Source organism: Panthera onca, chromosome B3, assembly GCF_046562875.1.
Source record: "Panthera onca isolate mPanOnc1 chromosome B3, mPanOnc1 haplotype 2, whole genome shotgun sequence".
In the NCBI taxonomy this organism is placed as follows: domain Eukaryota; kingdom Metazoa; phylum Chordata; class Mammalia; order Carnivora; family Felidae; genus Panthera; species Panthera onca.
In genome coordinates, this window is record NC_138344.1 from 82,211,480 (window position 1) to 82,236,533 (window position 25,054).

The following is a 25,054-nucleotide window of genomic DNA, read 5'->3' on the forward strand; positions in this document are numbered from 1 at the left end:
TATCTGTAATTAATATCTGTAACTGTTTTCTGTTCATTGCGTTTGTTCTTTGTTTCTTTTCCTCATTTTCCTGCTTTATAAAATTTAAAAATTTTTTAACATTTATTTATTTTTGAGAGACAGAGCATGAGTGGGAGAGGGGCAGAGAGAGAGGGAGACACAGAATCCACAGCAGGCTCCAGGCTCTGAGCTGTCAGCACAAATCCTGACGTGGAGCCCAAACTCATGAACTGTGAGATCATGACCTGAGCCGAAGTCAGACGCTTAACTGACTCAGCCACCCAGGCACCGCTGCTTTTTAAAATTTTAATGGAACATTTTACCTTTCATTTTGTCTTCTCTTTTAGCATATCAGAACATTTTAGTGGTTGTCCTAGATCTATCAATATATACATTTAACTAATCCAAGCCTGCCTTCAAATAACACTCTTTTCACATATGTAGTACAGATGACTTATAACATAGTATTCTCTATTCCTTCCTCCTATTTCTTATGACATCACTGTCATTCGTTTCCTAAAACATTGTTACTATTACTACTTTAAGTAAACAGTATCTTTTAGCTCAGTTAAGAATAGGAGAAATGATTTTATTTTACCTTCATTTATTCCTTCTGTATTGTTTTTTCCTTTACAGAGATTCCAAGTTTCTGATCTATGTAATTTAACTTATTCCTGAAGAACTTCTTTTAACATTTCTTGCAGGGAAAATCTGATGACAATGAATCTCCTCAGTTTTTGTTTGTCTGGGAAAGTCTTTATTTCTCCTTCACTTTTTAACAAATGATTATTTATTTTGAGAGAGAGAGAGAATTTGCACACACATGAGCAGGAGAAGAGCAGAGACAGAGGGAGAGAGAGAATCCCAAGTGGGTTCTACACTGTCAGCACAGAGCCTGATGCAGGCTCAATCCCATGAACCATGAGATCATGACCTGAGCTGTACCTCACGAACCATGTGATCATGACCTGAGCTGAAGTTGGACCCTCAACTGACTGAGCCACCCAGGTGCCCCTCTTGTGATAATTTAAACATTTCATTCCAATCTCTTCTTGCTTGCATGGTTTCTGATGAGAAGTTAATTGTATTTCTTGTCATTGTTTTTCCATAGGTGAGGCTTTTTGCCCTCTGACTTCTTTCAATTTTCTCTTTATGTTTGGTTTTCTATGGTTGAGAATATGATAGACCAGTTTGGTGTTTATCCTGATTCCTGGCTCTGGGTTTGGTGTGTGCCACTAATTTTGAAATATTCTGTCATTCCACATCAAATATTTCTTGTCCTCCATTCTCTCTGCTCTTTCTGGTACTCCAATTACACATCTATTGTACCCTTTGAAATTATCCCAAAGTTCTTGGATGTTTCATTCTTTTTTTTAATCACTTTTTTTTTCTCTTTGCATTTAGGTTTGGAATTCTTTATTGATTTATCTTCAAGTTTATCAGTTATTTCCTTGGCCATAACCAGGCTAATGATAAGTCTATCAAAGGCATTCATCATTCATTCTACTGGTTTTTTTTTCCTTAATGTTTTCTATTGATTCATTCCTAGAGTTTCTATCTCCCTACTTACACTGCCCTCTATTCTTATATGTTGTCTCCTTTTTTCATTATAGCCCTTAATATATTCATCATAGTTATTTAAAATTTTCTGACTGCTAATCTCCAAATCTGTGTCATATCTGGGTCTGATTCTGATGATTGCTTTGTCTCTTTAGACTATTTTTTTTTCCCTTTCCTTTTAGCATGCTTTATAATTTTTTTGTTGAAAGCTGGACATGGTGTGTCAGGTAATAAGAATTGAGGTAAATAGGGCATTAATGTAGGGTTTGATGTTAATCTGGCTAGGAGTTGACCTGAATTTCATGTTTGCCATAGCTGTAATTCTTTTATGCCACACTTCAAACTTCTTTAGTGTCCTGTTTTTGTTTTCTCTATTGCCTTTGAGGTTTCCTAAGGATTTTTCAGATATTTTTCCACTCTTTTAGCTCTAATCCGCTGTTACTTCACTGGCACCCTATGTGGTGTAGGTAATAAGTGAGGGAGGAGAAGTGTTCTATAATTTTAAGATTAACTCTCAGTTCAGTGGCCTATGCCCTGGGGCGACATCCTTCATAAATGTTTCTTAGCTTCTCCACCCCTTAGGAGAGACAGGAAAGCTAAAGGGAGTTCCAGCCAGTTTATGGCTCTAGTAGCTTCTGCTTTAGGTGAGTAGATCTTATCTATGATTATCTGGACTTGCCTAAATCTATAGATTTAAGGATGACAGTTTTCCTGGCAACCTTAGAGCTTGGAAGGGTCCAAGAGAAGTCATTGGATTTCAGTTTGTTTAGCTTTTCCTTCTTTTGAAGGTGGGAGTGACAACATCCAAAGCTCTTTACCTGCCAGAGCTAAAATTAGCTAGTTGAAATGTTCTAACCCAAACTAGGACTCCAGAGTTTCATACTAGGTGCAGGGGAAGGGCATACAAGATCCAAGGCTGCAGGATGTAAATTCAGGAGAAATCTAAGATGCAGGATCAGGATCAAGCAGAGCTAAGAATCCAAATCTTGGCAAACATCGATCCAAGAGGTCCCAAAAAGGAGGTTGAAATCTGTATTGAAGCAAATGGAATATATGCACAGTAAGCTCAAGGGCAATGAGAGTGATTCCCAAAGGAGTGCAGACATTTTTAAGAGAGAATCTGTAGAAATGCAACTGTTAATGGTGCAAGTGGTTTGGGGCTGGATATATGTAGGCTTCCATTTCCCTTAGTAACTTTTAAGTGGAGTTGGTGAAAACTCACACTCTCCTTTTTCTGTTTTCACCCTTTTAACTCTAATCCACTATTGGCACAGCCTAATGGCTAGTGTCTACTCTTTGTCAGTGAGTTTATTTCCAACTAGCCTCTTCAGTCTGCTCAGCATACCACTATGTGGCTTTAATGACAGACATGCTGTTGTAATGATGTTATCTCCCTGAACAAGTACATGTTATAGCTCCATTTTGCTTAGAAATTAGAGTTCATAACCTTCCAAGCCACCATACGCTGGCCGTACTCTTGACTACTGTCAACCTAAAGAAGGAGGTGAACTGAGGCAAGCTTGAATTACCAGAAATTGAGTTTATTCATGAATAGTAGAGGAATTGCAATTCAGGATATGCATGATGTAGCAAGCTACAGGTAAGTCCCCCTGAGGGTTTGGGACGAGCTGTCTTTATCTGCAAAGAGTGCAAAGGTTGGGAAATCCAGCCAGAGTCCAAGAAGTAAGTTCATTGGCTTGAGGATGGGGAGAGATTCATTGGTCAGGAGAGAAGTTTCAATTTTCTGTAAATCAGGAACTTAAGAGAAATCAGTTTCTCAGTTCTTAAGTCCTGTTCTTCTGAGGGAGCATGTGTGAGATTCTCCATTCTGTATACTCCAGTTTCATTTTATATTAAAATTCTTTCACACTACATAAACTGTTTACCCTAATAATTGTGCATCCAGTTAGTTCTAAATACTCAAAAATTTGGCAAAGGGTATGATCAAATAATAAATAAATACAATTTAATAAATACAAATGGTTACTAAACCCATGAATAAATAAATATCCAATCTAATGACAAATTCCAGTGTTAGAGAGGTTAAAATGAGTTGCAAACTGGTGTAATTATTTATTTAGCTATTTATTAATATCCTAAAAAGTGTGACACCCTTTGGTCTAGTATTTATTCTTCTCAAATTTACTCTCAGAAAATAATCTGAGCCATTTATATGAATAGGTCTATCATACTTTAAAAAAAATCAAACAATTGGAAACAATAGGGATTTGTAATAATATGTATTTAAGTAAAGTGTAAGTTGATGGAATATTTAAGCCCATTAAAAATCATGTTTTTCAGGTCCTGTTAGTTGTAATTTCTAAATAGCTCTGAAGTCCATCCAGTTTTCCCTAACGGTACACCACATTAGTCCAAGCTAGTGGCACCACTCATAAGGTGTTTAGGATATTACCTGGCACAGAAAAAGTGCTCAGCAAATGTTAATTATTATTTTTACCTGTACCAATGCAGTAGTCTCTATGGTTGCCTGCCTTGTATCAACTTTTGCTCCCTTTCCTGTCTGATATCTTACCTTACAGCCTATGTAATCTTTTAAAAATACTCATCTGATCATTCCACTTTGTCTGCTTCTCCAGACTTATTTCCAGTCTCTGCATTTCCTCTCTCTGCAGGCCAGACCCACTGCCTGCTGTCAGGCCCCCAAATGTAGCCTGTTCCCTCCTGCCTAAGAGCCTTGTTCCTTCTGCCTTCACCACACACCATGCTGTGAGTTCCCTCCCGGAAAATTCTTATTATCCTGCAGAAATCAGTCGAAGAGCCACTTCCTCTGGCAAGCTTTCTTGACCTCCTAGAGTAGATCAAGTCTTCCTCTTATATCTTATCACAGATTATAATCTTACCTACTAGTAAATCTTACTCACTAAAACCTGTCTTTTTTATTCAGTACAGGGCATTCAATAAATATGTGCAGAATAAATTTACTGAATACATATTTATTGAATGAATGACATTTTCTAAAAAGTTCATATCAACTTTCTTTAGTCTACCTATTTATTTTTTCTTCCTATATCAAACTGCCATAATTTCAGTCTTCATCGACCCATTTCTCCATGTTCTCGTATATTCATGGTTTTCCCAACCAAAGAAACCTCTAATTATATTTATGTCGAATATAGCTTCCCACCCATGTACCTTAAATTAGTTAGAGGTGAGCTAAGATATTGAAACCGTTATTCCTCCTGGTGTGTGGAAGGAGGGGGGAAATGCTGGATAGGGCATGGGAGGAGTCCAGGTCATCTGCCTTCTGTAGTAACCTCTTCCTTCCTTCCTGGTAAGCAAATATATATTAGCATTTTCTATATGTCATGACTGGAAAAAGATTGGGAAGCACTGGTCTAGAAATAATAGGCATTAAGCCTCAATACCAACCCGCTGATCTTGAAGCAACAGTCACATTTAAATTTTGATTGAAGAGAAAACATTTAATTGAAAATGCCACTGGGGTTAAAGAATTTTCTTAACCCCCTAGAAGATGATCAGATTTACTCTAGTCTTCTGTTTTATTCAGGTCTAATATTTTAGGTCTGTTGTTTCACTTGAATTGTGTTTATGATTTTTTAACATATAAATGGCTAAGTTTACTGAACATCACAGAAAAGATTTTATGTTTTGTCATCCAGGAGGTTAAAATTGATACCAGTACTGAAAAAGCTAACTTTTGCATAGAAGAGGATAGTAGTGCAGTATAGTAAAGGCAGATCCATAGGCCCTAAGTCTGAAAAACTAAAGCTATCTCAACCTAGGTTAAATATTCTTTCCATAGCCATAATACCATCAGTGTATCACTGCTGATTATGCAAGAATTGGATTCTGAATATTTGCAAGGATGGTTTCTCATCTGATTCCACTGGGTCATGGAATTGGAAGGGACTGAACCCATAGACAGATAATCAAGAGTACCTTGAGTACTTACTATATGCTCAGCATTGTCCTGAGATTTATCTACACAGAAGTAGTACAGGACATGATCTTCACTCTGAAGAAATTTGCAAGCTGTATTGATGGTAAGGTAATATTGATATAAATGAGATAATAATTATTCCAATCTGTGTTTGGGTTGAAAATGACAGCACCAATTACAAAACTAAATATAAAGCTGCAAGATACTTGAGAGGTGAGTCTGTGCTCAATTCATCTGTGCTCAGTGATTGGGTGGTAGGTCATAGTAAGTATTCAGTGAATGTTTGTTGAATGAATAAACAAATGTAAATACTAAGTTACATGATTCTATAACTGGTGTATGAATCAAATGAGAAACCACTGAGGGCAGAGTATCCAGATAAATTTTTATAGGAGAGTTTAAGACTGAATTTTGAGAGACTTGGTGAGGGCAATAGAAACCATATTCATTCATTCATTCATTCATTCATTCATTCATTCAGAAAATATTTATTGAATACCTATTATGAACAGAGGCATGGTACCATAAGTGAGTGAGGGATATTCATGAGGCAGTTACTGTGGTGAAGATGAAATTTGGAAGCATTAAATTGAATTTCAGTCATTTAAAATTTTTTTTAATGTTTATTTTTGAGAGAGAGAGAGAGAGAGAGCATGAGCGAGGGAGGGATAGAGAGAGATGGAGACACAGAACCCAAGCAGGCTCCAGGCTCTCAGCTGTCAGCACAGAGCCCAACTCAGGGCTTGAATCCATGAGCCATATCATGACCTGAGCTGAAGTTGGACGCTCAACAGACTGAGCCACCCAGGAACCCCAAATTTTAGTCATTTTTATATGACCAGATTATGGAATGCCTTAAAAGTCAATCAGAATAATTTAAAAGAGAAAATAGCGACTGAAAGTTGTTGTTTGTATTTGTTTTGTTTTTAATGACAGGGGTAGTACCATGAAAGGATTTATTTTAGGAAGCTTGGTTTGAAAGTGGTGAGTAGGATTATCCTGAACACATTATTCTCCCTTCTGTTTTTAAAAAAGTCTAGGAATAGATTTTTACAAACTTTCATGGGAGTCTATGAGAATGTTTAGTTGCCCTTTTATTTATTTATTATTATTATTTTTTTAATGTTTATTTATTTTTGAGAGAGAGAGAGGCAGACTGCAAGCAGGGGAGGGGCAGAGAGAGAGAGGGAGACATAGAATGGGAAGCAAACTCCAGGCTCTGGGCTGACAGCTCAGCACGGGGCTCAAACCCACGAACTATTAGATCATGACCTGAGCCCAAGTTGGATGCTTAACTGACTGAGCCACCCAGGTTCCCTGCCCTTTTATTTTGTTTTGTTTTGTTTTGATTTATTTTGTTTTATTTTATTTTATTTTATTTTATTTTATTTTATTTTATTTTACATTTGTTTTTGAGAGAAAGAGACAGAGTACTCATGGAGGAGGGGTAAAGAGAGAAGGAGACAGAATCTGAAGCAGGCTGCAGGCTCTGGGCTGTCAGCACAGAGCCTGATAAGGTGCTTGAACTCATGAACTGCAAGATCATGACCTGAGCCAAAGTCAGTTGCCTAACTGACTAAGTCACCCAGGTTCCCCTTTTGTTGCCCTTTTAATAACAAATCCTTTTGATGTGTCTTATCTTCTTTTTCTTGCTATATTGTAATTCTATTTCTTAAGCTTGGAGCTTTGGAAACAGAGAACTGTTTTTCTGGTTTTGTTTTTTAAATGCTTATTTATTTATTTTGCAAGAGAGAGTGGGTGAGGGGCAGAGAGAAAGTGAGAGAGAGAATCCCAAGCAGGCTGAACACTGCCTCACTCAGGGCTGGAACTCACAAACCCTGAGATCATGACCTGAGCTGAAATCAAGAGTTGGACGCTTAGCCAACTGAGCCACCCGGGCACCCTGGAAATAGAGAACTTTTTCATTGTCCTAGTCATATAAACCTTCCAAAAGCTATGAAAAATAAGTCTTTCGCACCAGGTAAAATAGCTCCAACTCCCTTGACCTTTCTTAATGGTTTGTTACTTCAATGTTAAAGAACATTCCTTGACTATTAAACTTTAATGATATCTAACTAACTAGATTCTGCCACATGGCTCTGATTTCTCCCCTTGTTTTTACATTTATGCAAAAGTATAATGGCAATTACTTCTAAATATTAAAGTACTGGAAGCTCCTAAGATAATCCCATTTCAAGGGCAGTTTGTGCATAAAAAAGTCAACTTTGTCCAGTGTGGGGTAAAGATTTTTTAATTTGGTGGAGGCTAAAAATATCTAGCATTCTCTTTATTCCTCACCTCGTCACTATCATCATTTGTTAGGTGTTACTGTCTTAGCTCTTCATATAGCTCTTGTCATCCCCAAGGACTGAAAAAAGAGTTATGGCAGTAAATATCTAGAGAGTTGTCCCTTCCTCTCTAGGACACCTATCCATCTAGCTATGAACAAGTAGGGCCATTCATTTGTAGCAATCAAGCAATCAGCATGTGCAGAAATGAAGAGAGAAGATAAGTTAGCTGAGGGGTCTGGGCAAATCCTGTCTACTATATGCTGTTTGCTGCTGGAGCTTTAATGGGCCCAAATGGTCTACTGTACCTCCCAACCCAAGGATCCCATTCATGGAACTTAAAATCTCATTAAAGAGCGATGTGCTTGGCCAAAATTATCAAGGGCAGCAAAAGAACTAGGTGGGGGGGGGGGGGGGGTGGCCTGAGTGGCTCAGTAGGTTGAGCATCTGACTCTTGATTTCAGCTCAGGTCATGATCTCACAGTTGTGAGATAGAGCCCTGCATCAGGCTCCTCTCTCTTCATGGAGCCTGCTTAAGATTCTCTCCCTCCCTGTCTCTCTCCCTCTCTCTCTCTCTCTCTCTCTCTCTCTCTCTCTCTCCCCCTCCCTCCCTCCCTCCCTCTGCTTCTTCCTCTCTCTCTCTCTCTCTGTCTGTAAAAAAAATTTAAAAAAAAAGACTAGATAGGAATTCAGGTGTGTGTATATTATAGGTTGTTCCTGTAAGATCACTAACCCATTTCATTCAAATTGACGTACATTAAAATTGGTTTAGCTCCCAAAACGAAAGCATGGAATATTAGGGGATCCAAAATAATCCATGCCTTTTTGCTCTTTTTCTTGTTTTATAGTCTGAAAGAACCACTTCAAATGAGGAAGGGAGTCCAATTTTCAAAAAGCAATTCCTCCATTTTTTTCTCTCTCTCTTGAGTGGCACTCACACAGTAGCGGTGGTAAAATAAACAACGATGTGTTGGATTTTGTTTCTCTTTATCTATATGACATTTGTGTCATCACCGTAGCTCTAATCCATATTCAGGTCTTCATGTTTGGTGTGCAGGAATATGTAAATGATCTTGCCAGCTGCATGGAGCAGTGTTTGTTTATTCTATTTCTTTTGGCACTTCACAGAACTGAATTTCTGCCAAAATGGGGCTGCTTCAGGGAGCACTAATGCTCCAGGAGGAAGTTTTGAAAGGAAACGCACATCATAAGTCTTCACTCTGTGAAGCAGCAAAATCAAAACAAACTTTCTGTTTACTAAAATATCGGTATTATGAATGTAAAATAATGTGTTTGTTAAAATATAATGAGCACGCTGCCCATCTCCGGGATGCTCGGTGTACGTGGGTTTTTGGAAATGAGGACACAATGCTGAGAAAGCTGGTGCATTTTTATTCTTGGAAAGAAAGTAGGTGAAATGAAACAGACAGAGACAACATCTAGAAGTTTAAGGGGAAAAGAAATATTTCAACATGCATATTAATCTCAGGAAACACATGGCATTTACATGCATTCAAATGTGGACAGCTGTGGCGTTTAAGTGTTAAAAAATTTCATTAATGATGCATAGAGCTATCTACTTCTGTTGGCAGGCCTTTCAGTCTTCAATCTGACACTTCCTTTTTTATCCAGCAAGCTAATTTCCCCTCTTTTGTGAGTAGTAACTGTTTTCACACTACTGCTTACCCAGCAAGCCTCCTTATTGTTTTGTGGTTAATTATCTTCTCCAGCTTCACCTTCCCCTGCGAAGGGAGCAGGACTGTTCCTCCCCAGCACTAATGAAAGCTGGGTTTTATGGGTACAGCGTGTAAATAAATGCAAGGTCTGATCAGGCGACATAATAAATGAGTTCCTAAAGTTTATGGAGTCACAGCTCATCTAGTGATTTTACTAAATAACGAGAGAAAATGATTAATTTGGTGGGAGGAGAGACTTTGAATCTGGAGAAAAAAATAATGCCATGTTACCTTAGTATGGAACCTAACTGCAGATAAACATAAGGGATCTCTATTTATCCAAGCGTTCCCCATGCTTCTTAATAGCAGCAATGATGTTTGCCAGGAGAAATGTCTTGTATAGAGTAGACCTTTGAAGAATATCATTGATTTGTTAGGAGGTGGAGGTCACCTGCATTATATTTCCCTGATTACTTGCTATTTATTAAGGGGGGGAAAAAGGCAGTGGAGGTTTATGTAGTCAACGTATGCTATGCTGTGCACCGACTAAACACAAAGTAGAGATAAGTCACAAATGCTACCGTTGTCCAGTGTCTGGAGTAATAGATTCAGCAGATCTTGCCCAGGTGATTAGCTCCCCTGGCTGGTCAGTGTCCTGCCTCCCTGGACTATAAAACTCAGCATATTCTCTAAACTGCCAGTGTAATGACCCATATCTGAAGGTTTTGGGGCTTATAGTTATTTTTGGTTATTTCTTGCATTGTAAAAGGATTTTAAGGGATTAAGGTGACCCTAAACCTCTAATACTGCTTTTTAGAAAAAAAAAATTACAAAATGAATTCACATTTTGAGATCATTTTTCCTCTAGAATGAAATTTACATGTCTTTGATTTGGGTACCTTTGATTTGGGTTACAGTTTGAATTAATGTCCTGACATTCAAAACTCTCAAGTGCCTCCTCCGTGAGATACCAGGACCAGAGCTTCTATGGCAATCAAGACGGAGTTTTTAAATCTAATCGGAATCTTAAGATCCTTAGTATTTTTCTCATGAGATCACAAAAAGAAAACCCCTGAGGGATTGTACATTTTTAACATGTCTAAGGATTTAGGAATCAGAAGTATATACTATAAAGTCTCTTGGAAACTTACTTCAAAGATGTTTATTACCTTATAGGAAAATTCATTCTGAAATTTCAAGCAACTTTTCTAGCATCAAGTGTAACTTGTATATACTCTTTCATCCCTTTCACGGAGGTAATAGTGACAGTGCAAGGAAGGTGTTCTAGCAATTCTGAGAATGTTTCATTCTCCCTAAGTCTAAAAGCAGTTACCTTTAAAGGAGCTATTAATAATATAAATAAAATCAAATAAAATCAGGTATAGAAACAACGGTTAAGCTATTGTAAGAAAATGAATCATAGATGACCTACTTGCACCTGTACCATTTTTGATAATTCTTAATTTTTTTTAATCAAAATTGGCCAACATTTTAGTCTTACTTTTTTCTCTGAACAGTAAGTTGTAGTCAGTCTTAGAAATAAAAAACCAAGGGGCGCTTGGGGGGCTCAGTCGGTTGGGCGTCCGACTTCAACTCAGGTCATGATCTCACAGCTCATGAATTTGAGCCCCGCGTTCAACTCTGTGCTGACAGCTCAGAGCCTGGAGCCTTCTTCGATTTCTGTGTCTCCCTCTCTGTATGCCCCTCCCCTGCCCATGCTCAGTGTCTCTCTGTCTCTCAAAAATAAATAAAACATTAAAAAAATTTTTTTAGAATTAAAAAACCAAACCAAACAAAACCCCCATGCTCTATTTGTCTGAGAGGAACAAATGGTTAATAATACCACATCGCACTTAATATGTATCTTGTTGAGAATGAAAAGACACAAAATTCTCTTCGCTAATATGGACTTTGTAAAAGGCGTAGGTCCTGAACGGGGTAAACACTGTTATCTGATGTTCGGCTTTTCAGGCAGACCTTAGCATGTTGACAAGGCTCTCCTTACACATTAGGCTACCTTGGGAACATGCCACAAATCTTCTGTGCTTGCAATTCAGTCAGAAAGTTGTAAACCCCAGCCTATGTCACAGAAAAGCCACAGAAAAACTGCACTTGTTTACAGGACTCTTCACCTCCTCTTTACTACAAACATGCTTTGTAGTTTTAAAAATTAGAAGTTTTTATTAATGGGAGATCCTTATCATAAAGGAGGAACAAGAGTATACTTTTCATTAAAGCAAAGGTGAGGCAAAACTATATCCACAGGTACAAAACTCAAATGTTATGTCAATTCTGAGAGTTAAAAGGCAAACACTGGGGTGCCTGGGAGGCTCAGTGGGTTGAGTATCCAACTCTTGGTTTCTGCTCAGGTCATGATACCAGGGCCATGGGATTGAACCTCACATAGGGCTCTATGCTGAGCGTGGAGTCTGCTTGGGATTTCTCTCTCTCTCTCTCTCTCTCTCTCTCTCTCTCTTTCAGTCTCTCTCTACTTCTCCATCACTCATGCTCTCTCTCTCTAAAATTAAAAAAAAAAAAAAAAAAAAGGCAAACACCAAGCCACTTAAATAATGCCAGAAAAATGAGGCCACATGTTATATCATTAGGGGAAAAAAAATTGTTTACTAGACTTGTCATGTGGTTCTGTCATTGTCATCCAAGAAGGTTTACCATGTGCTAGAATGTAGAAAATACCACCATTTTATTGTGGTTGGGTTTTTACAACTTTATTGAAGTTCTGTTTCTTCCCTACTTTCTTTTATTTGTTTCGGTTCTATATAATGCTGAAGAGGTCAGATGAGGAAATTCTTTTATTTAAAAATCTCTTCCTAAGTTCTTTTTTTTAAAATTCATTTTTAAGCAATTCTGAATTCAGTTACTTTCTTGAAACTCTGGGGAAAATTTTTCAGAGAAATAAAATAATGACTAAGAAGAGAAAAATAATTTTCCTATTCAGTCTGTTCTGAATATAATAAAAATTACAATGTATTTGTATATAAAGCAACAGTCAAGATAAAATAATTTATTTGCCGGTAGAAGTAGATTATTTTTCTAGTAACTTCTAGTAAAAAAATCATAGTTGGGTGGGAAGGTATCTTTTTTCTACAGTGGATTCCTAACAAATATGAGTAATGATTTATACAATAATTAGCTTAAGAAAAACATAGCTTGAGGGGAGCCTGGGTGGCTCAGTCAGTTAAGCCTCTGACTTCAGTTCAGGTCATAATCTCACGGTTCATGAGTTTGAGCCCCTCATTGGGCTCTGTGCTGACAGCTCAGACCCTGGAGCCTGCCTCTGATTCTGTGTCTCCCTCTCTCTCTGCCCCTCCCCTGCTCACGCTCTGTCTCTCTTTCTCTCAAAAATAAATAAACATTAAAAAAATTAAGAAAAAAGAAAAAGAAAAATATAGATTGAAGCAAGGCATTTGTCACCTAGCTTTAATACTGCCAACACTGAGGCTACTGCACCTAAGAGTTATTTAGTAATTATGACAACACCTAAATTTCTTTAATTTGGGGTGCCTGGGTGGCTCAGTCGGTTGAGCATCCGACTTCAGCTCAGGTTGTGATCTCACGGTCCATGAGTTTGAGCCCCACATTGGGCTCTGTGCTGACAGCTCAGAGCCTGGAGCCTGCTTCGGATTCTGTGTCTCCTTCTCTCTCTGCACCTCCCCTACTCACACTCTGTCTGCCTCTCTCTCAAAAATAAATAAACATTAAAAATTTTTTTTAAATAAATAAATCTCTTTATTGGCACAAACATACTACTTCTTTTTTTAAAAGTTTATTTATTTATTTATTTTGAAAGAGAAAGAACACAAGTGGGGAAGGGGCAGAGAAAGAAGGAGAGAGACAATCTCAAGCAGGCTCAATGCTGTCAGCACAGAGCCCAACGCAGAACTCCAACTCAGGAACAGTGAGATAATGACCTGAGCCCAAACCAAGAGTCAGATGCTTAACTGAATGAGCCACCCAGGTGCTCCAGACATACTGCTTCTTAATCTAAACAGCAGTCCTGTGGAGCAGGCCCTCCAGAGAAACAAGTTGTAGAAAGGGAAGAAAGAAGTGCTTATACTTTGTGTATCCATCTTTCCTCTATAGAATTCCTTCCTAAAGCCTCATGATCACCTTGCTTATTAAACCTTATACATTCCTTGGCTACCATGGTTTCTTCACTTCTGTTTTCCTTCCAAGACTGATCCTGGAGGGCAAGAAAAGGTGGTGAATAGCACCTGTGAGGACAGGGCTCCCAATTTCAACAGCAATATTACTGTGGAACCAGGATTCCTCTGGCTAGTCTCTTGCTCATTTCCTCACCCACCAGCCTCTAGGACCTGACCTCTCTCAGTTTACAGATAACTTTCTTCTTGCTAATTCAGTGACTTTCCCTCACCTCCCATTCTTACCTTTTCTGCTCTTATAACACTCTTACCCACCCACTACTTTAAACGTCCCCTTCTCACAGCTCCCAGAATATTATACCAGTCCTACTTGGATTTCCCTGCTGTTTGTTTCCTTTGCTGGTTGCTCTTCCCTCCTATGAAAGTACCCATAAAGCTCTATCCCATCTGCCTTCGCTGCTTATTGTTTTCTCTTCTTGCAATGTCCCCCTGCCCCAATACTTTCTCTGAATTCTTTTCTCAACACAGCCTATATACCCTTCAAAATAATAGACAACAGCAATGTGGCAGCAGAGACTATAGGGTGAAAAGAGGCAAGACAGGACTGTGAGACACACTGTCATCTAAAAGGCAGCTGAAGTGGATTTTGTAAGAAGGCTTAGCATCAAAGTAATCAAAAGAGGAGAAAATTTCAAGAAAAAAATGGAGTCAACTACTATAGAGGAATCAAGTAAAATAAGGTCGAAGGAGATTGGACTATCCCAGCAAATAAGGGCTCTGTTAATCCTACTCCTCTCTCCTCAAAAGAGACTGCTGCATCAAAATGAGTGAAGTTGAGCTGAGAGAAGTACTATACACAGGATGTTCTTTTCTTCAGCATTTCTGAAAATGATGAGCATGTGTGCAGACCAAACAAAGAAGCCTGTGATATAAAATTACTTTATTGATAATATATGCACAGAGATATAAATGAATTCAGAAATATTATCTGTTTTAATATTTTTATAAGCAAGTTCCTCAATAGAGTGATGAAGTCCTGTGTTTTTTGAAACCCAACAGGACTAAAGACTCCTATTCACTTTGTTTGTTTGTTTGTTTGTTTGTTTGTTTGTTTCAACTGAGGTGAAATTAACATAACATAAAATTAATCATTTTAAAGTGAGTAATTCACTGGCATTTACATGTGGTGTCACCATCACTTCTGTCTAGTTTCAAAATATTTCATTAAGCAATTCCTTCCCTTTTCCCTTTCCCCAAGCTCCTGGTGACCCCCAATTTTTATTGTCTCTATGGATTTACCTAGTCTGGAATTTCATATCAATGAAACCATGCAGTATATGGCTTTTTCTATATGGCTTCCACTGAGCATGATGTTTTTGAGGATACTAGCTTTTTTTTTATTATTAAGCTTATTTATTTATTTTGAGAGAGAGAGAAAGAACCAGCGGGGGAGGGGAAAAGGGAGGGGGACTGAGGATCCGAAGCAGGCTCTGTGCTGACAGCAGAGAGCCCAATGTGGGGCTCAAATTCACAAACTGTGAGATGATGACCTGAGTGGAAGTCAGTCTTCCGAGTGAGCCTCCAGGTGCCCAGACGATACTAGCTTTTTAAACTAGGAGGTAGCAGCTAGAAAGTCACAAATTCTCCAGGTGTTTCACTGTGGCAGAATTTAACCTTGGGACCTTTCCCCAGATCTCTACAATAGTTTGTGAGACCACAGCCCAGTCTTTCCTCATTCAGTTCACTCATTTTTTGAGAACCTGCTTTCTCCCAGGCACTGTTGTAGGTTCTGGGGCTCTAGTGGAGACAAGACAGAGCCCCTGCCCTCATGGGGTTTATATCTGGGAGGAAAACCCCTGATTCCTAATATTGGATCTCTTTTGTCTCTGGTCCCTGTTGAGAACTAAGACAATTTTTGCTATTGTAAAACGTACTTTAAAACAACATCTAATGGATTTTTCATTTTCTACTATTTCAGAAATGTCTGTATAGTCAAGACTAGGAAATATGTCCATGTCAGTACTCATTTTAGTGAGATTTGTGAGATGACTTTGGGTTTTACTTGTCTGTTTTGAGTTTCTGATCAGCTTTGTTATTGAAAAAGAGCATTCGCTAGAACAGTTTTTGATCATTAGTGTGAGATAGACTTTCAAAGCATTTTCTGAGCTGAGACAAGTTACTTTAACATTATTGTCAATCTGATAGATAGTGAGCAGGATTTGATTGCTCTCATGTGTCAGTTGTGATAGGATTTCACAGACAATGGACCTGCCTTTAAAAAAAAAAGATTATTTTCAGGAAATAGAAAGTGCTTGAGTTATGTGCCTTGCAGAAGGCTGGGCAGGTGTCTTTTCTCATCTGGTTATTCCTGAGGGCTAAGCCCAGCCAGGACATGGAAAGACAAACCCACACCCCATTTACAGTGCAATGGGAGTAAGTAAGGGGTCTAACTGATGTTTATTTCCTTAAACTCCATGCATGTGGTTGTACAAAAAGATTAGCCAACCACCAATCTTCATGCAAACATGGTTACAGTTATTTAATGGTTAGTCACACTCTCTTCCCCCTTTTCAGCATGGAGAATCTATGCCAAGAGCTACCAGTCATTGGCACCTACTGTGTACCAGCCTCCCACCCCCTCCATAGGACTTTACATGCATTTTCTCATTTGAAGCTCCCAACACCCCCTAAGGTAGACTCAACGTACTATAGTTTTCTTGGATATACAAATTATTTTAGTTGAACTAAATAACTACATAACTGTCAAAGAACCTGCCCAGGATCACAGAGCTAACATGTAAGGTGGGATTGGGGGGCATCCAGGATTCACACTCAAATCTATTTGAGATTCTGCCCTAAATCCCAAAATGATTGATAAACAGTGAAAATTTTTGCTTTTCATTCTATTTCTTTTTTCATCTATATTTTTTCATTCCAACCTTGAATCTATTCTTTGCCCAAAAAGAGGCAGAGTACTACAAACCCTGAGTTCTCTTAAAAGCTGTCTTTGCATTTTCTGAGGACTAGTGGTTTGTTATGGGTGTTGGTGTTTTTGTTTTGTTTTGTTTTGCTTTGTTTTTTGAGAAAATATCTACTCAAGTCAAATTTAGGGAAATAGTTATGCATCTAATGTTCAGATACTTTGGTTTTAGATTTGGAGGGGGATACGAGGGGAAATATTTGCATCAAAAAAAGCACAGTGAATATATGAAAGTTGAATTTTTTTAACTTGTTTAATTCGATTCCCCTACCCTGATCTATGTATATTATTTCTCCCTCCTGTCCATCACCTCAAACTTCCATGTGGTCTCCTGGGGTAGACCAGGGGTAGACATGCAGATCTTTATTTGATTACAATTAACAATGTTTATGTTATCATTTTTATTTATTTGTGTGTTTCTGTTGTATTTCACTTTTCTATAGATAAAACTCTCTTCCCAGGACTTTGCAAGTGGTGTTGCTTTAATAATCTCCTGGATCTAGAATAAATGGGGGGAACACAAATTGCAAGACCTCCTAATGGTGTAGAGTGCCAGAAGTTCGACTGGAACATCCAGTTCATCCTGATCTTTCTGACATTCTTTAATTTTTCAAAAGATGCAACCTTTTAAAGGAAATTAAAGGAGTCTAGAAGTAGCTGTATTGTATCTCTGTTGGCTTGTTTTATAGAACGTCAGATTCCTTTGTCCCCATTCTTTAGCCAGTATGTGTTTCTCATCTCTTACAAAAACCCACAATGTAACCTAAAATTTTTAGAAAATCCTAGAAATGTGATCCTGGAAGACCTAATTCAATTGAAGCCATACAAATGCAGAAGGAAATGAGTTTGGATAGATATTACTTACTAGAATTGGAATCTTCATTCTCTCACCAACATCATCATCTCTTCTCCAGCCCCTTTCACTTTCTCTGTATATATTGTGTTGAAATAAACCACCTGTTTCCAAGAATAAAACAAAGAAAAAAAGAGCACCAATTAATTCCATTTGTTTCTTGAGCAGATCTTGAAGGGCTGTGTGTGTGTGTGTGCCCACAGCTATTTATATAGAGCTTTAGGTTTAGGCCAAATTCTATACCAGTGAGGCAAAGTTTATGAATGATGGACCCTTGCACAAATTAATTTAATTCTGAATTATCCCTGAATTGCAGACTTTCTATTGGAACCTCATGTACTACTCACCATCCTTTTGGTTTCAGTCAAATATTCTTACATTTTGTCTGAATTCATTTTTGATTTATCACTGTATCAAAGACAGGAACATTTGTGTCTTTAAAAAAAGTACCTGACAGAACCTCTAGAAAACAACAACAAAATACAGTTAATTAGCTTGAGCATTATTGGCCGTTGAGCTATCATCAAAGAGAGCATTCGACCAAATAATTTTCCTGCCAGTTACATCGCTCTAACATGCATCATTTTTTTCACAGATACTTTTTAGTTATATAAATATTCCAATGCCCATCCTCTCAGAAACTTTACACACTCTCTTGCCCCCAGGGGATGTTTTATGTTTGACATTAAGTCTTGAGGAAATGGAGATTTTATTGAAAATATTGACAGAATTTAATCCACAACAGAAGGGAGTGAATGAGGGCAGAACAAATAGCACTTCCTTAATATGTAAACTTTAAAGTCTAAAGTGAATGATTTTTCTAAAGTATCTTGTCAGATATTCCCAGGAATTGACATATAAAAAATGTCAGCAGTTACAATAAATTTAAGAGATGTAGAGGAAGAGAGAGTTAAGGAGGCGAAAGGACAGCATTACATCCAAAAGTGTAATCTTTTCTGATGGAAATTTCCCACTCCAACTATTTTATTGAGCAAAGGATTTGCTCTTTTAGGTGCTGCTGTAAGTTTTGAGGCTTACATTTGTAAAGTCACAGAGGCAGCATTTGGTCAGAGAACAACTGTGTCACGGAATACAAGTCCAAGTTATAGGCATCACGTGGGCTGGGCTTCTGACACACACCCAGATGGCACAACTCCTGCATCTAGAGTGAGCCCCCAGGTTTGGGACTCCCAGGGAAAATCTGTGCTGCTAAATGTTTAAGTCGACCAGAGAGCTACAAAGGGAGCTTCTTTGAAAGACTAGTTCAATTATTTATTAGCACTCTCAGAGTACAGTGTCAGGCAAGATAGTATTTGAAATTAATATACTATTTGATTAGACTGATTGATTGTTTCTACAGCTGAAGATGTTAACATTCATTAGCCATACTAACCGGTCATTAGTACTTCCTTTATCGGCAAGCAAAGAATAAACAGAAATTCTAATAAAAATTCATCACAGTGAATGTACTCCATACCTAAGTGAGTATGATGACTGCCAGTGTTCTAGATTAACTGCTCTAACATTGGCAGCAAGAAAGATTTCTGTTATAAAATTTAAAAATATCCTTTAATTAATGTTTACTTTGTAACTGGACTCTTTTAAACTTAAGTAGGCTAGACAGATAATCTCTTACATATCCAGTATAATAAAGTGCTAATGGGTATTTTACACTTAATGAGACTGTGTGGTATCCTTTAAGTACTAGTTTCAGGAAGGATTGAGGGCTTCTTAGGAAAGTTTTGTGAGTGGGCTGCTGGTGAAGCCTTTTCCCCACTACTGAGGAAAAAAGCATCATTGCTTGTTTTTCAACCAGACTGTTAAAATAATTCTGAATTGTAATGCAAATATGCTGACCTATTATACTGTGTGACATCTCTCTCTACCTACCATATCATGAATCCCTTATGGTTTTTAGGACAAACTGAAAGGAATAATGAGAAGGAGAGAAGAAGGTGGGCAAGAAGAACCCATTATGAATGGACTGAACCCACTCTAGAGCAATGCTACATGTATTCAGAATTATAGCTACCTTATATCAATGGCCTCCTCAAGCTCTTTGAAAGCATTAGCTTGTTAGTATTCAGAATCCTCTCAAAATATAGATAGTCCTAACCCCCCTTAACAAGTGATATAAAGGGATTGGTGCTCTGAAAGGCTAAGAAACTTGCCCAAGGCCACGCAGCTGGTAGGCAGCAAAGTCAGCATTTCACCCATTCTGCATAGTTTCAGAGCCATGGTCATCTGCCTGACTACCCTGCATAAACATAAGCCAAGCTGAAAATTCTATTTGAGTTTCTGTGTACAGGTGAGCCTGTCAGGGCCTGCACACTCATATCACCTCTCTTGGCTCTAGCATGAATCCAGACAGTTGGGCAGCAAGTGAGGATGGTGAAGGATTTTGGACAGATCCAGGAACTCATTCAAACCACTGTGTCCCACTATGTGTCAAGCTCTACTTAAACCAAGTTAAAACCAGGAAGTCCAAGGAAAGATCAAGGATCTCAACTGTGCTGGCAGAGTGCAGCACAAGAGAATCTGGGCTAAATCAAACTTGAGAGCCAGAAAAGTCTTCAGATAGTTGTTATTCTAGGGCTAGAGGCGGGCCCTAGGGGCCTGTAATAAATAGGGGCAGGACTGACAATAGTGAGACAAGTTAACAAGATCAAAGTAGAATCTCTGTCATAGAAAGAGACTGGGGAAGAGAGAGACTGAGAGAACTGGGGCCCGAGACTTAGGGTCCAGAAAGATATAGGTGAGGAAACCAGTCAGGTGTTGCTTGTCTTGGGTCTATTTGGGAGCAGGGCCAAATTCTCAAGAGGCAGAAAGCCCTGAAAGGGATGGCAGAAGAAAGGATAGACAAGGAAGGGTCTCTGACCATGAATCGTTCTACAGGTGGCCGTAAGTGTATCCCATTTCCCCAAAGCAAAGGCCGCTTCAAACGGAAAACCAAGAATTAGATGCATGAGGGGGTTTGCCATTTGTAGGTGTAGATAGTATTCCACTGTGAACTGCCAAATGAAGAGCATCAGAGTGAATGTGCCTTAAAGATGTCGTAGGCTGTCTTGAATTTACCTGAAAGTTTTATCTTCTCCCAATCCTAGGTTAAGAATGTAGAAGAATCAATAGGAAATGGTTAATTCCAAAACTTACAACTGGACTGTAATAATCTTACACTTTAATCAATGTGATTGCCTTCAGTGACAAATTGCTATTGGTAGAAAAACCTATTTCAATAATTTTGGATGTTATTCCAGAGAAGAAAAGAGCTGATAATTATGTTCTCTTTCAAATCCATGCTTGGGGAAAATTTCTTTCCTGACTCTTCCAAGAGATTTTGAATGGATAAAGTGTTCATACATGTGTTCCCTAATTCTTCTTTTTTTCCCCCTTTCTCCTACACAGGAGACTTTGAATGTGATTGATCCTGGCTTGATGGACCTAAATGGGACAAGTGAGGATGCCCTGGAATGGGATGAAACTGACATAAGTAACAAGTTAATTAGTTTGAATGAAGAGTCAAATGACCTTGATCAAGAACCCCAATCTCTCATGCCTTCCTTAAAGCTTGAAGAGATAGGTGGTGAGGACCCTGATTATGAAGAAGAGGCAGGTGACCATGGGGGGTCTCAGTATGCCTCAAGTGTCACTGTCCCCTCTAGTCCACACATTTACCAAGTGTACAGCCTTCACAATGTTGAACTCTATGAAGACAGCAGCATGCCGTTCTTGAAAAACAACCCGAAGTTCACCATGACACAGCCTAGTGTTTTAACTAAGAGTCTCAGTAAAGACTCTTCATTTTCATCTACCAAGTCTTTGCCAGACCTTCTAGGAGGTTCCAGTTTGGTGAAGCCCTGCCCGTGCCATGGAGGAGACATGAGCCAGAATTCAGGCAGTGAGAGTGGAATCGTCAGCGAGGGAGACACTGAAACCACTACCAACTCTGAAATGTGCTTGCTCAATATGGTGGATGGGTCCCCAAGTAACCCTGAAACTGAACATCTGGACCCACAAATGGGAGATGCAGTTAACGTGTTAAAGCAAAAATTTAAAGATGAGGAGGAACGTATTAAGCTTCCAGATAGCTCTCAGCCATCCATTTCACCAGTGGGTTGTGTAAATGGAAAAGTTGGAGATTTAAACAGTGTTACCAAATATACCCCTGATTGTTTGGGAGAAGAATTACAAGGAAAACATGATGTGTTTACATTTTATGATTACTCGTACCTCCAAGGCTCAAAACTCAAATTGCCAATGATAATGAAACAGTCACAAAGTGAAAAAGCACATGTGGAGGATCCCCTGCTTCGTGGTTTTTATTTTGATAAAAAATCCTGCAAATCTAAACATCAGGCTACAGAGTTACAACCAGATGCACCTCCCCATGAAAAGATTTTGGCAAGTACATCCCATGAAATGGATCGAAACGCATATAAAAGTGGCGATGTGGAGAAGACATTCACTGGCATGCAGAATGCCAGACAGCTCTCCCTTTTATCACATAGTTCATCTATTGAGTCTCTTTCTCCAGGGGGTGATTTATTTGGATTGGGCATCCTTAAAAATGGCAGTGACAGCCTCCAGCGAAGCACTTCTTTAGAAAGTTGGTTGACATCCTATAAAAGCAATGAGGATCTTTTTAGCTGTCACAGCTCTGGGGACATAAGTGTGAGCAGTGGCTCAGTTGGTGAACTGAGTAAAAGGACATTAGATCTCCTGAATCGTTTAGAGAATATCCAGAGCCCTTCAGAGCAAAAGATAAAGCGAAGTGTTTCTGATATCACTCTCCAAAGTAGTTCCCAAAAGATGCCCTTTACTGGCCAGCTATCATTGGACATAGCATCCTCTATCAATGAAGACTCGCCAGCATCTCTTACAGAACTTAGCAGCAGTGATGAGCTCTCTCTTTGCTCAGAGGATATTGTATTACACAAGAACAAGGTCCCGGAATCAAATGCATCATTCAGGAAGCGCCTGACTCGTTCAGTGGCTGATGAAAGCGACGTCAATGTCAGCATGATCGTTAATGTCTCTTGCACCTCTGCTTGCACTGATGATGAAGATGACAGTGACCTCCTTTCCAGCTCTACCCTCACCTTGACAGAAGAAGAGCTATGCATCAAAGATGAAGATGATGATTCCAGTATTGCAACAGATGATGAAATTTATGAAGAATGCAACTTGATGTCAGGGCTGGACTATATAAAGAATGAACTACAGACATGGATTAGACCAAAGATTTCCTTGACAAAAGATAAAAGAAGGTGTAATATCAGTGATGAAATAAAGGGCAGTAAGGATGTAAGTAGTAGTGAGATGACCAATCCGTCTGATACCCTGAACATTGAGGCTCTACTAAACAGCTCCATAAAATGTCTCTCTGAAAATAATGGAAATGGTAAGAATTTATCCAACACCCATGAGATAGGGACAAAGGGTGAAAATAAGAAAAATGTTTTCAAAGTTAATAAAGATCCATATGTGGCTGACATGGAAAATGGCAATATTGAAGGCACTCCAGAAAGGCAGAAAGACAAACAGAATGGGATTTCAAAGGAATCAGATAATCTTGGTTCAACTGGGAAAAAGAATTCAGACAGTGAGCATTGTAAGTGTAAAGTATTTATGGATAGCTCAGATGATTCAAATATTGCTGGAAAAGAATCTGTTCCCCAAACCGTTAGACATCGTCCAAAGAAATGTCAAAACCACCACCATGTTGAAAACCCAACTACTGCTTCTATTCCCACTGAGAAGTCTTGCCCAGAACTGCCCTCAGAAACCAGCATTATCAATAGACAGGATTCTGAGGTACTGAAACCTTCACCTAATGATGTACCAAATATGGCTGGAAAATCTGCTCCCTGCTGCCTAGCACTTGAACAAAATGAAACAGAGGAGAATGTTTCTGTCAGCGACAACATTTCCTGTTGTGACTGTGAGCCAGATGTTTTCCATCAAAAAGATGCTGAAGATTGCTCAGTACATGACTTTGTTAAGGAAATCATTGACATGGCTTCAACGGCCCTAAAAAGTAAATCTCAACCTGAAAATGAGGCAGCTGCTCCTACCTCATTAACTCAAATCAAGGAGAAGGTGTTAGAACATTCTCACCGGCCCATCCAGCTGAGAAAAGGGGACTTTTACTCCTATTTATCTCTCTCATCTCATGACAGTGATTGTGGGGAGGTCACCAATTACGTAGAGGAGAAGAGCAACACTCCATTGCCGCTGGACATTAGCGATTCTGGCTTAGAAGACAAGGAGGACACGGAATGCTTCTTTGAGGCCTGTGTTGAAGATGACCCAGATGGAGTTGAGCCCTGCCTCCCCAATGCTCCTCCAAATGAACCTGTTTCCGTTGAAGCTGCCTTGCCACAACAAGCAGCATCTGGCTCTTCTAAGTTCAATGATATTTCTCTCGTGGCCGATGAGGAAGACATGGTGGCTCTTTCAGGTTCTCCCCATCAGAAAGAATCTGATGTTGGAAAGGAAGGGGGTGGTTTACCCCGAGCTACTGTCCATGGGAAAAGCTCAGAGTTAACTACTTCAAGGCTGGGCAGTGAAAAGGAAAGTTTGGAAAACACAGGTGAATCTGGAATGCCAGGAGAACATAATGCTGCTTCAGCCAAATCTAGAGTTCCAGGGCTCTCCTCAAAGGCAAAGCAGCCAAAAGACAAGGCTGCATTGCATCCCAACCCCAAAACTTTAACCTGTGAAGAAAACCTTCTAAATCTTCATGAAGAACAACATAAAAATATGCATAGGTAGAATGCAACCCTCTCCACGCATGAAAATCATCTCATTGAAAGGTATGTATAGTCCTCATTTTAATATATATTTTTAATATAGTTTAATGTACATATTTAGTGTATGAGTCAACAATGCCATGATAGGAGAGAGGAGACAGACTAGTCAAAATGACTGGTCATGCAGATACTGATCTGAATAAGACATTTAGGTGGAAGGCATATTCCCAACAATGCAAGTAACTGTGAAGCAAAAGGGAGAGAAACAGTCACAATTGACATTTTTAGTGACATTATCTTTATGACATCATTCTGGCAAGAAGAATACAAAATTTGAGGAAGTAGCCAGATAATTTAGGACCTTCCATGGAGGGAGGAAAAAAGGTTCTCCCAATTACAATTATAGCCTCTGATCAAAATGCATGCACAGTGACAATGCTTCCCACTTCAGTTTCCTGCACGCAGAGATGCCCACACCCTTCAGTGCCTGGAAATGAACAATGATTAGGTTAAAGGCTGCATCTCCTGATCTGGGCCTTCCTTTTATGCTTCTGTCTAATGTAACTATCATCACATTTGCTTCCCCAGTGGAAGGCTGTGCTGTCACAGCTCCTGATCATGGCCGAGTCTGAGGATTCAAACAGGAGGGGAAAGTTGATGTTAAAGAAGAAGCTTTTATTTATCCACACACAGACCGAGAACAGGCCCAGAAAGCAAATGCAGAGAGAATACATGACAAGTTAATGGCGTTTTGATAAAAACAGAATTTTTGAATTTTGCCTCAAGGTGACAGGCTGATTTCCATCAAAATTTTTAAGAAAGTCATTCCACTCTTCGTATTTAATAAGACAGCTATTGATTGATTATTCTGAGATGATGATATAGCTCTGAAAGTGACACAA

General features: G+C 38.9%; 1 protein-coding gene across 7 annotated transcripts in view; it reads left to right on the forward strand.

The window, feature by feature from the left end:
* Window positions 1-25,054, forward strand: part of AKAP6 (A-kinase anchoring protein 6) — a 558,374-nt gene that overhangs the window by 525,724 nt on the left and 7,596 nt on the right. For all 7 annotated transcript variants that reach the window (XM_078448340.2, XM_060619471.3, XM_060619475.3 and 4 more), the window contains one exon: window positions 20,806-24,215. In XM_078448340.2, the coding sequence (XP_078304466.2) occupies window positions 20,806-24,174 (3,369 nt within the window). In that variant the 3' untranslated portion in view covers window positions 24,175-24,215. The remainder of the gene's footprint in view (window positions 1-20,805; window positions 24,216-25,054) is intronic.